This window comes from Asterias amurensis, chromosome 11 (assembly GCF_032118995.1).
Source record: "Asterias amurensis chromosome 11, ASM3211899v1".
In the NCBI taxonomy this organism is placed as follows: domain Eukaryota; kingdom Metazoa; phylum Echinodermata; class Asteroidea; order Forcipulatida; family Asteriidae; genus Asterias; species Asterias amurensis.
In genome coordinates this window covers 4,978,100-4,994,355 of record NC_092658.1, presented here as the reverse complement: position 1 = coordinate 4,994,355, position 16,256 = coordinate 4,978,100, and the positions used below count along the sequence as shown (strand labels likewise).

The 16,256-nt window shown below is 37.9% G+C and overlaps 1 protein-coding gene across 2 annotated transcripts in view; it reads left to right on the top strand.

Moving 5' to 3' along the window:
• The window catches only part of LOC139944577 (GTP-binding protein Di-Ras2-like), a 56,153-nt gene extending 40,128 nt beyond the window's left edge, over positions 1-16,025 (top strand). For both annotated transcript variants that reach the window (XM_071941626.1, XM_071941627.1), the window contains one exon: positions 13,872-16,025. In XM_071941626.1, coding sequence (XP_071797727.1) covers positions 14,228-14,941 — 714 coding nt within the window. In that variant the 5' untranslated portion in view covers positions 13,872-14,227 and the 3' untranslated portion in view covers positions 14,942-16,025. The remainder of the gene's footprint in view (positions 1-13,871) is intronic.
• Positions 16,026-16,256: the final 231 nt, after the last annotated feature.

Here is a 16,256-nt window from a genome sequence, read left to right as displayed (position 1 = left end):
TCTGAAGCCTTTTGTATGCATCTGAGAGCACATCAATTTGTGAATCAAGAAAGCTTTGTACAGTCATTTGACCAGTTCGGGATCATTGACCGGTTCGGGATCACTTCAACTTTGCAATAACCAAATAATTATATCACTTCTCATTATTACCAATTTCTGTTGATAAAGGTGAAGATTAACACCCATTAAACCAACAAACCTAAAAATAAGGTGCCAAATATCATCAGCAAATAAATTATGACCGTTTTCCTGAAGGTTATCTGCGAAATTGATCATTTTTTCGTTTAAAAATGTTGGTTGAAAAACACTGTTAAAACTTCTTACCTTTAGAATTGGAGTGCCGGGGCAAAAAATATTTATGTAAAATGATAAGAATGTGTAAAAAAACATTCCTGTAAATACTGTGCAGTCATTTTGTTTTTTTGAGGAGACGAAGTTACCAAAATCTTCTTTGTGGGGGCAATTTACCCTTGACCAGTTCGGGATCACTCAACACCTCATTGCGTCAAATGGTGCCGCAATAACTTACTAAGTAAGGTAAAATCATACTACTGCAGTAGAAAGTTTATTTAGCTGCTTTTGAGAAACATTACTTCAACAAATTCTTGTAGAATTCTTTTTTTTTTAGAAAATTAAACTTGGAGGGGTCAATAATGCTTTTTAGGTTCGCTTCACTTTTTCATTTGCCTTTGCTGTTGTTTTGTGGTTTTGTCGCTGGGATTTTGCGCTGCTATTGAAGACACTTGCATGACATTCGCTAAAGAAAAGGAAGTCCAAGTCCATGCCAACACACCCCTGAGGTTTCGTGTCCTTGAGAGACAGTTTTATGGATGGGAGTATGGGTTTGCAATAAAGGGCACTCTTCTGATTCAGAATAGATTCAACTGATCCTGAACTGGTCAAACAGGTGACGATACTTTTCTCAAAGCCTCTTCAAAAGAACTAATCTTTTTTTGTCAGTGAATACTTGGTGAGTTTTATGACATGTTTAGGTAAACTGATAAACTTTTTTGTTTAAGATATCAAAGAGATTGCAATAAAAAACAATGTGAATTCAAAAAGTGATCCAGAACTAGTCAAACGACTGTAACACAATGAAAAATTGTGTTAAAATTGTGTTAAAGCCATTGGACCCTTTCGGTAAACAGTGTTGTCCAAGGCCCACACTTTGTGTACCACAACTTCTATATCAATTAACAAACCTGTGAAAATTTAAGCTCAATCGGTCATCGGAGTCGGGAGAAAACAACGGAAAAACCCACCCTTGTTTCCGCGCGTTTCGCCGTGTCATGACATGTGTTTTAAATAAATCCGTAATTCTCGTTAACGAGAATTTATATTGTTTTGCTGTTTTCTCAAAAAGTAAAGCATTTCATGGAATAATATTCAAGAGAAGTCTTTCACCATTGCCTTCTGTAAACCCTGTAAGCTATTTGTAAATCTGTGAACTTTTTTTTTTTTTTCTGAACCGAAAAGGTCCATTGGCTTTAAAACACTCATGTTAAATTGACATAGTTGATATTCTAAGATAAACCTTATCCCATCACACAGAAAAAAAACTGATGTTAGAGATGACAACCGTGGGTAGACTATTTATAGATCCCAAAAGGAGAATCAAATTTAACATCATAAGGTGTAAAATATATAGAATGTCTTTATTTCGTCAGAAATTTGTGTTCAGCAAACCATCTGTAACATTGTTGTAAATGTTGATTCTTTTTTTTTCTTTTTTTTTTTTTTTGGGGGGGGGGGGGGGGTCATGTGTACAATACCCATGGTGTCGATTTTAACTACCACGTTTTTGCAGTGCAGGCAAAAGGCAGTGTCGAAGAAAATCAACTAATTAAACAAAATATGTGGTAAAAACTAATAATATGCCTTTAAAATATTTGCATTTCATCGGGATGTCTGGGTTTTTTTTTCAACAGCGCTGCAGCATGTGCCTATATTATATTACACAACAACAACCTCACCAGTCTGTACACTAACGACGTTGTTTACAATAGATAGCACGTGATGTATATTTTCAGTCGAATGTATCCATTGATAATTAAACCTATGCCTGGGTGTGTATTTACACGAAAGCCACTAATTACGTTTGCAACTTCCAGTGGTTATCAGACACAAAGAAATGTATCTAGTCACAGTTCAAGTGATGTTATGAAATCCAATTAATTACAGCATGGAGAAATAGAAAGGGATCTCTATGATTAAAACGTTTGATGTGAGAAAGGTATAGGTGGCCAGTGCATAGGTGTACTCACGTTAAAGCCATTGGACACTTTCGGTAAACAGTATTGTCCAAAGGCCCACACTTCGTGTATCACAACTTATATATAAAATAACAAACCTGTGAAATTTTAGGCCGTGTCCGAAACGGCGACTTCGGCTACAGCTACGGCTAGATCGCGCGCGTCTGCCTATTCTTCAACACTGGTAGACGCGCTGATCTAGACGTAGCTGTAGCCGAAGTCGTCGTTTCGGACACGGCCTCAGGCTCAATCAGTCATCGGAGTCGGGAGAAAATAACGGGAAAACCCATCCTTGTTTCCACACGTTTCGCCGTGTCATGCGTGTGTTTACTATAAATCCGTAATTCTCTTTGTCGAGAGTTGAGAATTGTTTCAATGTTTTCTCAAAAAGTAAAGCATTTCATGGAATAATATTTTAAGAGAAGTCGTTTACCTTACCCTTCTGTAAACCCTGTAAGTTATTTATAAATCTGTGAACTTTTTTTTTCTGTCCCGAAAGTGTATAAAGGCTTTAAAGGGTGTATGTACTTTTTGTAGGACAAAAAACACAATGTCCACAGACCTACATTAAACTTACACACTTTGAAGATAATGATAGTAGAAAGCTTCCCTGAAAATATTACGTGCTGAGGTGCTGTAGTTTTTGGGAAATTAGTAAAACAATGTCATGAAAATAATTTTCGTCTCATGAGACGAAAATTATTTTAAGCATTTACAAACGTATTTTCATGACATTGTTTTACTCATTTCTCAAAAACTACAGCACCTCAGTAAGTAATATTTGAAGGGAAGTTTTCCACTATCATTATCTTCAAACCCTGTAAGTTTAATGTAAATCTATGGACATTTTGAAACGGTACCACAACCCTTTAACATGCAATGTTTCAAATCCTGCTGCTCCAAATCGCACCTGTGCCCCCATGTAACCTCGTTCTCATGTTTGCATGATTTGACTGCACCTTTTTCCCAGCATGATTCCGGAAATATATTATTTTAGCCACTGGCGTTTTGTGAGATCTGTTGTTCTGCCATGACGGCCATTTAAAAATGGATTTTGCAAATTGACGGATTATTCTTAATAGATTTATGTTAGTATAAATTGTAGTTTCTGTAATGAGTAAGTTTTATGAAATGAAATTGTGAGAATGAATTAGACACATGTTGTTTTCAAACGGAAATCATACACAAACATTCGCTTAGTTAGTAGGTCTATTTATGTAACAACATTTGTTGTGCATTGACGAGTGGACGGGATTTAATGTCAGCATCCTGACATTAAACAAATTTTAGTTTTAAATTAAGTATGGGCGGCTTTTGTTTAAAAAAAAAACCTATAAAAATTTAAATAAAAATTCACTTAAACATTTAAGATTTGTGGCCCTAAATTGCAAATATTAGGCCTATTTACGTTAAATAAAGTCCGTAATAAACTCCAACTGTGGCCGATCAGAATAACGTCAGTGAGTTTTATCAATGAACACTCAATACAACTTTCATGACGGTTCCATACTTTTCAGAGACACTTCCACTTTCTTGTTCATTTTAATACAGTCCTTTATTTTATTTCGTCTTGGGAATTCCAAGATCCACGTGCGCGCAGGAGTACGCCGCCTGCACTGACTGCGAACTGCACAACTCTTAATACGTCGACATCATTAGTATCTTCTAAATTGAGTTATTCCCGCGGGAAATAATATGCTACACACCGGCGAGGGGATCTACTTTTTAAACTTAGATTAGATTAGATTAGTTTAGATTAGATTAGATTATATGCATAATTGTATCCCTCTTTAACTGATGAATATCAACGGTCCAGGGTAACTACTCCACACTTTAAAAGGAACACGTTACCTTGGATCGGTCGAGTTGGTCTTTGACAAGCGTCCTGTAACCGTTTGTTATAAAATCGATAAGGTTAGAAAGATGTTGTAAAAGTAGAATACAATGATCCACACAAATATGCCTCGAAATTGTGTGGTTTTCGTTTTACCTCGTCGACAAACGAGGTCGGCCAAAGGGAGTCAAAACTTTGACTCCCATAAATGGCCTACCGTGTTATAGTTCGCGACGTAAAATGAAAACCGTGCAATTTTGATACTTGTGTGCATCAATATATTCTAATTTTAAAACATCTTTCTAACCATATGCTTTTAATAACAAACGGTTTCAAACGCTTTTCATAGACCAACTCGTCCGATCAAAGGCAACGTGTTCCTTTAACTAAGGAAGGCACTAAATACTAAACTCCACAGCGGTTCGGCCCATCGGAGAATACCCGAGCGAGAATGACCTTATGACGTCATTTTGCATATGCTTGCATCTTTTAGACATGAAAATATTAACAACCAGGTTCTAGTGGTTAGTCCACTCTTATGTAACAACTCCCCAAACCTGCTGCTACAAATGTACTTGAATAAAGAGGTCTGAAGCAGTACTTGCATCTTTTAGACATGAAATCATTAACAACCAGGTCCTAGTGGTTAGTCCACTCTTATGTAACAACTCCCCAAACCTGCTGCGTGGGGGATCGTCGCGAACCGTGCCGGAATGTTCAGAGAGCACACGAAAAGTTCCGAACCGCTGTAGAGGGTTAGTTTTTAGTGCCTTCCTTTAACTAAGGTTGCATGCCAACGCCTAAAATGTCTCGCAACCCTATGGCACGCAAAGTTATGTATAAAGTGGATGAATTTTGCATGAGGGCATATTTTCCAAGAGGGGACTCAATCTCCGGTGAGGTCCAAAATAGCCTGTTAGAACGGATAGACCTAAAGGATTTATGGATGATCTGTCTCGGGAGACATAATTTTTTAGATATTTTCAGCAAGGGGGGACAGAAACTGTGGGGGGGGGGGGGGGTACGGAGTCTCTCATATCCATGCCATTTCCCTGAAGGCTGTTCTTGTAATAAGCAGTAGTGATGCAACCGTGCAGTAAACTTGTTATTGTTGTACCTAAGCCCGAACGCGTATACGGGTATCGCCGGTTGGTCTGCGGACTAACATGTGTCATCGTGATAATGTATGCGTTACAGGACAAGGTCTACCAAGGATAGACTGTTAACAAGATGTCGCTGAATTTATGTTCAGGAAATCATAAGATTCGTAATCTTTGAAAATATACTTTATAGGTGAGAACATTATATCGGGAACGAATGTACGTTAAGGTTTTTTCGGCCCTTTTTTCTGGGGGGGGGGGTGCGGGTTTTCTTTTGTCCTGTATTTGCAAAGTTGATATCACTTTTTAAAAACGAGCTGAGTGATGACACGATGGATTGCGCAATTGCCTTACCCTTCATCCAACCAGTAAGTGCGTCCCAACTAGTTAATACCCACGACTTGTAGTGGCGACATTGCATTAATCGCAACTTTCTCCCACATTGCAAGACTCATTAGAATTTTATAACAAGCTCATAGTGCATTTTACAGTAACGTATTAATGCAGTTTACATTAGTGCCCCGTTGACTTGGCCAATAACATTCGTTCTCAGCTCCCTGTTGAAGATAATCAGCCCTGAGCTGCCACGACACTCCACTTGCTTTTCATACACAGTATCAACATCTACCCTCTCGCAGCCGTTTATACCCCTGGGTGAGAAGAAGCAATTACAGTACAGCATCTTGCTCCATGACACAAGTGTCGTGACGGGATTCGAACCAACTCCCTAATGTCTAAACCACAGTAACTTAAATGCTCCCAACTGCTCGGCCATGAGACCCTGGAATGGTGCTTATGGTGATTGACCTGTACTTTGGCATGCACCGTTAGCTACAGTGACTTGGCAGCTTGGCTTTCAGGCGATTGTTCGTGGCCTTTCCATCACGGATGTTTTATATGACGTAGGCCTAGACCTACATTAAATTTGATAGTTTCAAGAAGTACCGAGATATCCATTAAATTTGAGTGTTTCAAGAAGTAAATGTAGATCGGTGCGTTTGATTAAGCATAGCATGCTGGGAAATTCACACTGCGGGATCAATCACTCATGGAGACGAGGTTGTGACTGAACCAACCATCCAGACGATGTTGTACCCCCAGACGCTGCACTCTGTAGTTACGCTACAAACAGGAAGCAGCCCCTGTTTATAATCAAACGACAACACTCCGGAACACAGTCCGTCGCCTTGGTTTAGTAGTGTAATAACAAGACGTGCTCCCTGCCCGTCCCCCGGCTACATCTCTTCCCCTTCTACACTCTGCATGTCTCAGGACATCCTGTAGTGGTAGAGATGATGTCATCCTTCAGGCAGAGTTGTTCTCTCCTTGGATGGACGGACATACCTAGTAGCTAAATTCATTTCTCTTTTCATCATCCTCATCTGGCTATACGGCTAATACCCGAAACCATCTGCGCCTGGTTTAACATTGTATGAATGACATTACCTTTTTGTACTCCCTCTCAGATTAAAGGAAGTTCATATACAACGATAGGGGGAAAGAATCCAAACACAATTTGAATGAGAATTCTATACAAGAGACATGGCTTAAAGACAGAATGTTAATTCTCTGATTCACCGAGTGCTGATGCATCGTTTTTATCATTAAAAATTAAGCTTTGGACTCAGTGAGATGCATACATCAAATAAAACCGAGCCACAAGCAGACATCAGCTTTAAAACACAGGGGAAATCTTTGATTTTTCTTTCTTTGCTTTTAAGGAAACTCTGTTTTCTTCCGGCAATGGAAACGTTTTGTTTTGAATTATTCATTTCGAAGTCTGTACCTTTGCACATGGATAAAGGTTTGTTTGCAACGTGCAGTTAACGAAGGAGATTGTGTGATAATCTATAGCAAGTAGATTAAATCAAAATATGCTAGAAAAAAAAAGGTCTGAAGAAAGAAAAGGGAAGATGCAGGTGGGCTGCTGAGGATTGTTAGTTTACCCACCAGTTGATGTATACTCGTGAGAAATCTGTAGGGACCCCTGGCAAAAGCATGAAATGCTTATACAGTCGTGAACTCTGAAATGGAGGACACACCCTTAAAATATTATTGTTTAAATCCAGTGAAAACGTTGCTTGTTCTTTGTTTCTGAACTATGATTTAATTTTTGTAATCCATTCATTTGTATAACGAATAATTAGTAGATCATTGCATTTTGAACAAGAAGATGAATAAATATTTGTACAATTCTTCTTTGGACATTTTTTTTTAAGCCATTGGACCCTTTCGGTACAGAAAAAAAAAAAAGTTCACAGATTTACAAATAATTTACAGGGTTTACAGAAGGTTATGGTGAAAGACTTCTCTTGAAATATTAGTCCATGAAATGCTTTACTTTTTGAGAAAACGGTAAAACAATATAAATTCTCGTTAACGAGAATTACGGATTTGTTATAAACACATGTCATGACACGGCGAAACGCGCGAAAACAGGAGTGGGTTTTCCCGTTATTTTCTCCCGACTCCGATGTCCGATTGAGCCTAAATTTCCACAGGATTGTTATTTTATGTATAAGTTGTGATACACGAAGTGTGGGACTTGGACAATACTGTTTACCGAAAGTGTATAATGGCTTTAAAGGAACGCACGATGGCAGGTGACTTTATTGATTGTATCTCTGGACACACAGTCAAAAAGGAGTCAAGGTCTTCGAAGTCATTATATATTTTTCATCAAACTTGTAGACAGTGGCGCCCTGGGCAAGGTTATTGAGAATGATATACCCCTTTCAGTCACTTTGTCTTATTATGTTGAGTTATTAGACCTAAGTCCTATAGCCAGAATTCCGAGGGCAGCTTGCATATTTTAGGTTAATCTCCCTACACACAAAACAGTGATCCCATAATTAGACTGATGGATCTGTTTTTAAGGGGGGGGGGCATTTTCTTAAGATGTAAATAAAAATAGCTGTGTCAGTCCAATAAAACATGGTAGTGGCAGAAGTTAAAGACTATCTAGGTACATATAACAAAATGTATAAGCTTTCGCAGCAACAACTTTTCATTACATTTGGTGAGTAGTAGTTGTTTTAACGAAAACTTATATTGTTATGTCATTAGTTTATACCATCCTTGTTTTCAATTTTAAGGCTCATCAACGCCAGTCTAAACAAGAATCGGTCCTGTCTTTTGTTCTCTTTTATGTTGTCCGGATTTTCATATTGTCAAGATGTTCATGTTGTTAAGATCAGTGTAAACTTGTTTTAATATAAAACAACCTGAAATGTCGCTCTCGGAATTCATTTATACCTTTATACGGATAGGTATAGTGTTGTTTCACATGTTTTTTTAATTTAAATCTGACGCTGATATTCTACTATATCAAATGTTGAAATGAAGACCCACGCAGAAAACACAAGAAAACAAACAAGTAAAAAAGAAACACCCCCGTGAATGAAGCCGAAAGAAAAAGACTTATAGTTTGGCAAAATGTTGTTGTTTCAAAGTTTCGGTTGAGCTGTTCTAATGAGATGGTGATGTTTATCTTAACACTGCCTGTTATCACGATTACAATGTAGGAGCCAAACTTCCGTCTGTATGCATGATGTAATCATCTTGTTTTGGTGAATCGTCAGCCAATTCTTCCACGTGGGTGAAAAGTCAATTTCCACACACAGCTTTCCCCGCACACACGCTGCTGACTTTATGACTATCAAGAAACGACCCGACAAAAAGGGTATACAAATTTCTAAGAGACGAGTGAAAACAACTGGTTGATAATTGGAGAAATTGACATGTTTGTACCCTTGTGGCGGTCAATACTATATGCCTGACCCAACACTGAAGTTGAAGATGCTGCGGTGATATTGAATTACCCGGTTTCACTCCGTCCTACACGATGCTAATAAATGATTCATGCCGACAGCCACTTTCAGGTATAAGGGCATTTCATGGTTTCAGGCAAGTCCTTTATGTCATACTGGATGACATTATGTTGTATTTTTACCCTCCGAGCGTCGAATGAGTAGAACCGAAAGAGCGACCACTCGACACAACCATACAACTGGCTTTCCCGCCACCTAAGAATCACGTGCCAGCTAAGATCACGTGCTACACGAAGAAAGCTTCTGTTCAAATGCATCCTCAGATGTTTCTTTGTTTTGGGTTTCTTTTAAGGGACGCATGAATGTAGCTTTTTGTTTTCAAAATGTTGCAGTTTACACAGAATCACATTAATTGAGATGTAGACTTGAGATTCGCGAAGCAATAGAACTGCAGGAGGCGGTCCACTTGAATTGTTATTGATGCCGTGTGCGGCTGTATATAGTAGGACGCAGTAGGTTGGTGCAGTAACATGACAAGTTAATTGCGACTTTAGTTTGACTGATAACGTCTAGAGACAGTGAAGTATATCTTTCATGGACATCTCAGATGCTATTACTTGTCATCCCTGTGGATTTTATGTCCTTATTATTCCGAGCCAGCGAGAACTCTGCGATTAACTGTTGACTTATTTTTCAGTGTCAAAACCTTCTGCGGTCTATTTGAGATAAAACCAGGGTTTGGTTTGGTTTAGTATGCCCATTGTATGTAAAAATAAAAAGCAATTAAGCATAATCAACAAATACATTTATATTATAAAAGGTTAAAATGCCTGGAAAATAGTATGCAATATCAAAGTGTAGCCCGAAACAAATCGCTATCCTCCCACTCGAAAATTACGAAACCGCAAATTTCTGAGAAAAAAAATGGTGTTTTCTTTAAATCCGCGAGTCATGTCATCCTAGTTAGCAACTAAACGTCGCTATAATCATTCAAGGCAAGCAAAATATGGTTCGGTTCTAAAAGGCACTGATACCATTATTGCACAAATTTGTGTACTTTCAGATGCCACAAAATTAAGTATAAAAGGCTTCAGGCCTAAAGTTTTTTTTTTAATTTAAGTGAGAAATTACCTGTTTCTCAGAAAACTATGATATGTAAGTTCAGAGGGAGACGTTTCTTTCAATGTTTTATACTACGAACAGCTCTCCATTGCCCATAACCAAAGTTTTTATGCTAAGCATTATTTTGAGTAATTATCATTAGGATCCAGTGCCTTGAAATGCTAAGGTTTGTCCATAAAGAAGGCATATACGTCTGGTGAATCAGCTAGGGACCTCAGGTGAATCCAAGGGGTAGACCTAACCAATAATGTTCGCCTCGAGTGATTACTGACAAGGGAGAGATTTGTTATTTTATTCCGATGTCGGAATCACACCAAGTGAGAACACAGGGGCCAATTTCATAGAGGTGCTTAAGCGAAAAAGGCTGCTAAGCAGAATTCGAGCAGGATACCAGTCACAAATTGTACTTGTGACACGGTATTTAAGTTGGTAATCTTACTCTGGTAAGTATAATTTTGTTGTGCTCAGTTTCGTTCTGTGCTTAAGAGGCTCTATGAAATTGGGCCCTGGTCTTTGACAATACTAAACGTGTCCTGGGTCGATTTCACAAAGAGTTAAAGCTAGTCTTATCTCGAGTTAGGACGGGTTACTCTTCCCATGGAGCAATAAACTAGCTCTTCCTAACTTAGGTTTACCCTTAAGTTTTTAATATCTTCTAGGACTATTGGGACTATTCTGTGTGAAATCAACCCCAGTGCCTTTAAAGGATGATGTATATTGCCTCTACCTCTGCAATGACCTCGAGTATGAACTAGCCTCGTCGCAGTACCACAGGAAGCAATGTTCAACGATAGGTCTGAGAACCTGATGCTATCGGACGTGCATGGAACAATAACTCGAGCAACCTGAGTCTTGGTATCAATATTTACACATTATAAAGAATACCACTATCAAAATGAGTAGTCTTTTTACGAGGTGAAAGTCCGCAACCGATGTGTTAACTTTCCAGTTTTGCTGCTCTTAGACTGGGAAACGAGGTCGGTTGGAGACTATCGTAGTCCGGTGCTCATTTTGAAGCGCATTTCTCAGTTATGCTTAATCTCCATTTTGAAAGACGAGTCTTCATGGTCATACACTGCACTTTGAAACACTTGTTACGCCAAAATATGTTTAAAACAATCGAATAGTTCCAAAGAAGTTATGTCTTGCCTGTAATGTAAGCTGAAGTAAGTTCTACATCTCCGATAATCATAATTTTGCAAAACAAAGATTTGAAACACTGCAACGTATTAAGGTGATATACTCAGATTCGATTAATTGTGTAACAAAAACGGAGAGATGGTCAGTTTTTAGTGTTGTATGTCGTAGCAATGAATACTAATTGCCGAGGTATATGTTCATCCATACGTGGAGTATTAAAGGCAGTAGACACTATTAGTAATTGTCAAAGACTAGCCTTCACAGTTGGTGTATCTCAACATATGCATAAAATAACTAACCTGTGAAAATTTGAGCTCAATCGGTCATCAAAGTTGCGAGATAATAATGAAAGAAGAAAACACCCTAGTCACACAAAGTTGTCTGCGTTTAGATGGTTGATTTCGAGACCTCAAGTTTTAAACTTGAGGTCTCGAAATCAAATTCGTGGAAAATTACTTCTATCTCGAAAACTACTCCACTTCAGAGGGAGCCGTTTCTCACAATGTTTTATACTGCCAACCTCTCCCCATTACTCTTTACCAAGTGAGGTTTAATGCTAATAACTATTTTGAGTAATTACCAATAGTGTCCACTGCCTTTAAGCCATTCAATACGACCGTCTATCAAGTATATAACCATTCAATCAGCCTATTTGAGCTCTTTTTCAATCATCCTGGCCTGGCATGCTGTTTGCTTTGAGACTTAAACAAACTCCACAACGTTTATTTAAAAAAATGAAATTGCCAATTAATAAGGAACCTCAACGTTCATCAATGCTGTCAATTCTGACATAGAAATTAACACAAAAAGCATGTAATTATTGCACTACTGGAACCGCATCTAGCAGACAACCTGGAATTGAAATAACATGATTATTATTGTATGTCATGTCGTCCATTATTCTGCGAAAGTATAACCTTTATAAATAGTAACATCGTCATATACTTCAGTCATTCTGACAGTAGGCCCTGTATAATACAATATTCATTTTGTGTTCATTATTGAAGAACCTTAAGGTGGATCTCAAACTTACTTTGAAACATCTAACTTATTTGTTGAGAACAGTAATTTGTGGTTTGAAACAGACAATTTGAGTAAAGCGGTATAGGACCCAACTATACATCCAGGCGCTCATCAGCGCTCTACAAACTGCATGGAGCTAGATATATAGCCCTGCGTTGGATGTCGTCCTATGTTGTCAGTATTTAGGACAATCTTTATTCGGTGATGCTAGTTAGAAGCCGTACAACCGTTAACCGGTTTTTCCCATTCTGTGCACTTTTAACGTGTGTTATGCGCATATTATTTGCATTTTATGGGACGCATCATACATTTTAATGTTATTTGTATTAAATGTTATTTATATTAATGTTATTTGTATTAATGTTATTTGTACTAATGTAATTTATATTAATGTTATTTGTATTAATGTTATTTGTACTAATGTAATTTATATTAATGTTATTTGTATTAATGTTATTTGTACTAATGTAATTTATATTAATGTTATTTGTATTAATGTTATTTGTACTAATGTAATTTATATTAATGTTATTATGATCTTCCATGTAGCAAGGGATCACACCATAGTTTATGATAAAACTTGGAAAGCGGCAGCTAGGAGATCACCTTAAAGGGATGCGACTTTTTGTAAACCAATTCAGTTTCCCTTGTGGTTTTACAAAAAGAACGGTAAATGAGAAATAATTTTGATCTGAATGACATAAACGAAATCATAATACCCAAAAGCTATTGCAATTTAACTTTTTTTTAAAAACAAGTGTTTACTGTATGACTGGTGTGGCAAATTGTGTGTAGAAAAAGCGCGTGGTGTTGTTATTTTTGCATGTCAGAGCACAACAGATTTTACCGCAACATTTGTTCGCTTAAAAATATTTGTATTTGTATTATGCCAAACACTAAGTTAATTGTTCAAACACGTGTATTTTATTGTCTGCATTGTTATTTTTGGTTTTGTTTAATGAGCTTTTCGCATGGTTTCAATGATAAAGTGAGATCATTCAGCAACATTTATTGAAGTTATACACATCATAGTTATTACAAAACACAAGTGATGTGACAGCTTTTCTAGTGAAGACAATCAGGATCAGCTGATGAAGCGTCGATTATTAAGAAATGTTTTGTCGCAGAACCACTCAAATTCATGGTGTTACTGGATTAACAAGAAAACGTTGATAATTGTTGGGTCAATGTATTGTTTTTCTGGTACAAGGAATGAGTTCATCATGGCATTCCATGTTTTGCTGGATTTAAAAAAACCGTTTTCAAATAGTGTTTACTCTTTATAAGCTATATATTACTACTTGTACAATGTTATCGACGTTTATTATATTTCATAATTCATAAAACGATGTTATGCAATATTATCATACATTGCGAGTTCAATAACCGACGGTCAACGAACTGGCGAAATGATGGACATTCACCAACACGCATTTTATCTCGAGTTAATAATACAACAATAATGCGGTATATTGTTTTGTTTTAAGCCTTCGAGAAAGACTCTTCTAGGGTCGAAACGTCATGCCACTAAATATTATTTGCATTATTTTATGCCAAAGGTCCTTTTGGTTGGCAAGAAGTTTGCCTGAGCTAATTCTATTTTCTTTATTTTTTAATTTCGTTCAAACAGATGTGGTGTATTCGTACCGGCAAAACGCTCTGAGTTTGGTACATTCTGTTCTAGCGGGATAACTCTAACATTGTCACGGATCCTGTACGTGCAACACTCTACACAGCCTCTCTCTGGAATGTCAACACGTAGCCATTGGATGGAATAGCGTCTTAAACGTACTTTACTCCCGGATTACGGGATATCCGGAATTGAAGATATCCATAAATCAAAGAAGAGAAGGAGGTTCCGATATTCCGGCATGCACGGGCTTTATCATTAAATACTTTCATAAGTCCTTGAGTTCCGACTACATGTTACAATCCGTATTTAGTGCATGTACCTGCAACTGTTAATCGTGTTATTCGATCTGTATAATGGATGACTGGGAACGATACCGTCTCGTGGTGCTGGGAGCTGGCAAAGTCGGCAAGACGTCCATCATTTCGCAGTTCCTTGGCAACAAGTTTGAAGAGAAATACAAAGAGACAGTTGAAGATTTACACTGTCGGGAATACAACGTGAATGGACACTGTATCAAAGTTGACATTCTGGATACATCTGGCGGGCTACAATTCCCTGCCATGCGTCGTTTGTCAATCTCTACAGCTAATGCATTTTTACTCGTATATTCCGTCGATGATCACAATTCATTGGAGGTAGTTCGGCAGATTTATGAACAAATCCGCGAGCAGCGAAGCAACTTTGATGAACTGCCCATCGTTGTTGTCGGAAATAAGACTGACCGGGCGGATTTTCGGGCCGTTGAGGAGATCGAAATGCATGACCTGATCGTCCGCGAGGCATGGAACTGCGCCTTTCTGGAAGTTTGCGCCAGGGAAAACTTAGGCGTTCTTGATATATTTCAGAAACTTCTACAAATGGCCAAAATCCCAGTGGCCCGTGAGCTGAGCCCAGTGCTCAAGCGACGAATGAGCGAGTACGGTTACAAACGTCGCAAGGACGGGCGAGGATCGTTCAAGGAGAACGACAAAGAAATGTCTCGTAGTAGGAGTCTTATGCGACGTACAGGTAGACCTAAAGTCAAACAGAATCAAGATCCTACAAAGAGTGACTGTATTATCTCATAGGTTATTTAAAGACACTGGACACTACTGGTAATTGTCAAAGACCAGTCTTCTCACTTAGTGTATCTCAACATATGCATAAATTTACATACCTGTGAAAATTTGAGCTCAATTGGTCGTCGAAGTTGAGAGATAATAATGAAAGAAAAAAAAACACCCTTGTCACACGAAAGTGTGTGCTTCTAGCTACATTGTAGATGGTTGATTTCGAGACCTCAAATTCTAAATCTAAAGTCTCGAAATCAAATTCGTGGCAAATTTCTTCTTTTTTGAAAACTATGTCACTTCAGAGGGAGCCGTTTCTCACAATGTTTTATACTATAAACCTCTCCCCATTACTCGCTACCAAGTAAGGTTTTATGCTAATAGTTACTGTGACTAATTACCAATAGTGTCCACTGCCTTTAAACAAAATGAATGGTATTCAATGCCTTGTTCCTCTCAAGCTTCTAATACAATTTGTTGCTCCCTAGACCTTAGTACTAACGCTCACTGTTCCTAACTCTTTAAACATAGTTGGTGTCTAAGTATCAAAAGAATACTGTTTTATTTCAATTTAAATGTAAATACATTTCAAGCTCCTTGTTTCGTGTTGGACGGATCATAAAGTTCATAGGTCAATGCTGAATATAGAGCTAATCAAAAAAGTGCTGGTCCTAGCATTACTGGCAGCGAACTCGCCAAGTATGGATTACTTATGGTGTTAATAAGCTATTTGAAACCTACCCCCCCCCCCTCCTCCGGAATGCCTCAATGTATTTAAGAAATTTGGTGTGTGGTTTTACATTATAGTTTCGTACTTTTTCTTCCTATATCCTACAACAGGAAACTTTAAAACGCTAGTTAGCAGCAGACTTTCAAGGTAGAAACCAATAGGAGACTTTGGGACACTAGGTGGCAGCAGACTTACCAAGTAAATTCCCATTGTTTACGTAGTTCTGAGCGTGCGCACATGGCCGAGAACAATGGATTTTACCTGGCAAGTGTGCTGCCACCATTGATCTCCATTATACTGACTGGATAGGACATTGCGCTATAGACCTTTCTTTTGTTGATAAACAAACCGCCTTGGTTGGCATGGTCGGCCGAATGTTAGTAAAAACACTAAATCTTAAAAACAAATGTTTTAACCAAATTCAGCATTTTTTGCAAACATTCAATTAAATAAAATACCTCTCATAATTATTTGTTTTGTTTTTAACAAAATCAACAAATTTGGTTACATTGTTACAAAAACTAGCGATCTTTTCTTAATTTGCACTTACGGCTTTCCATAGTTTTCCAATCTGGGTTGGCAAAAATTCGGGCTGTGACGTTG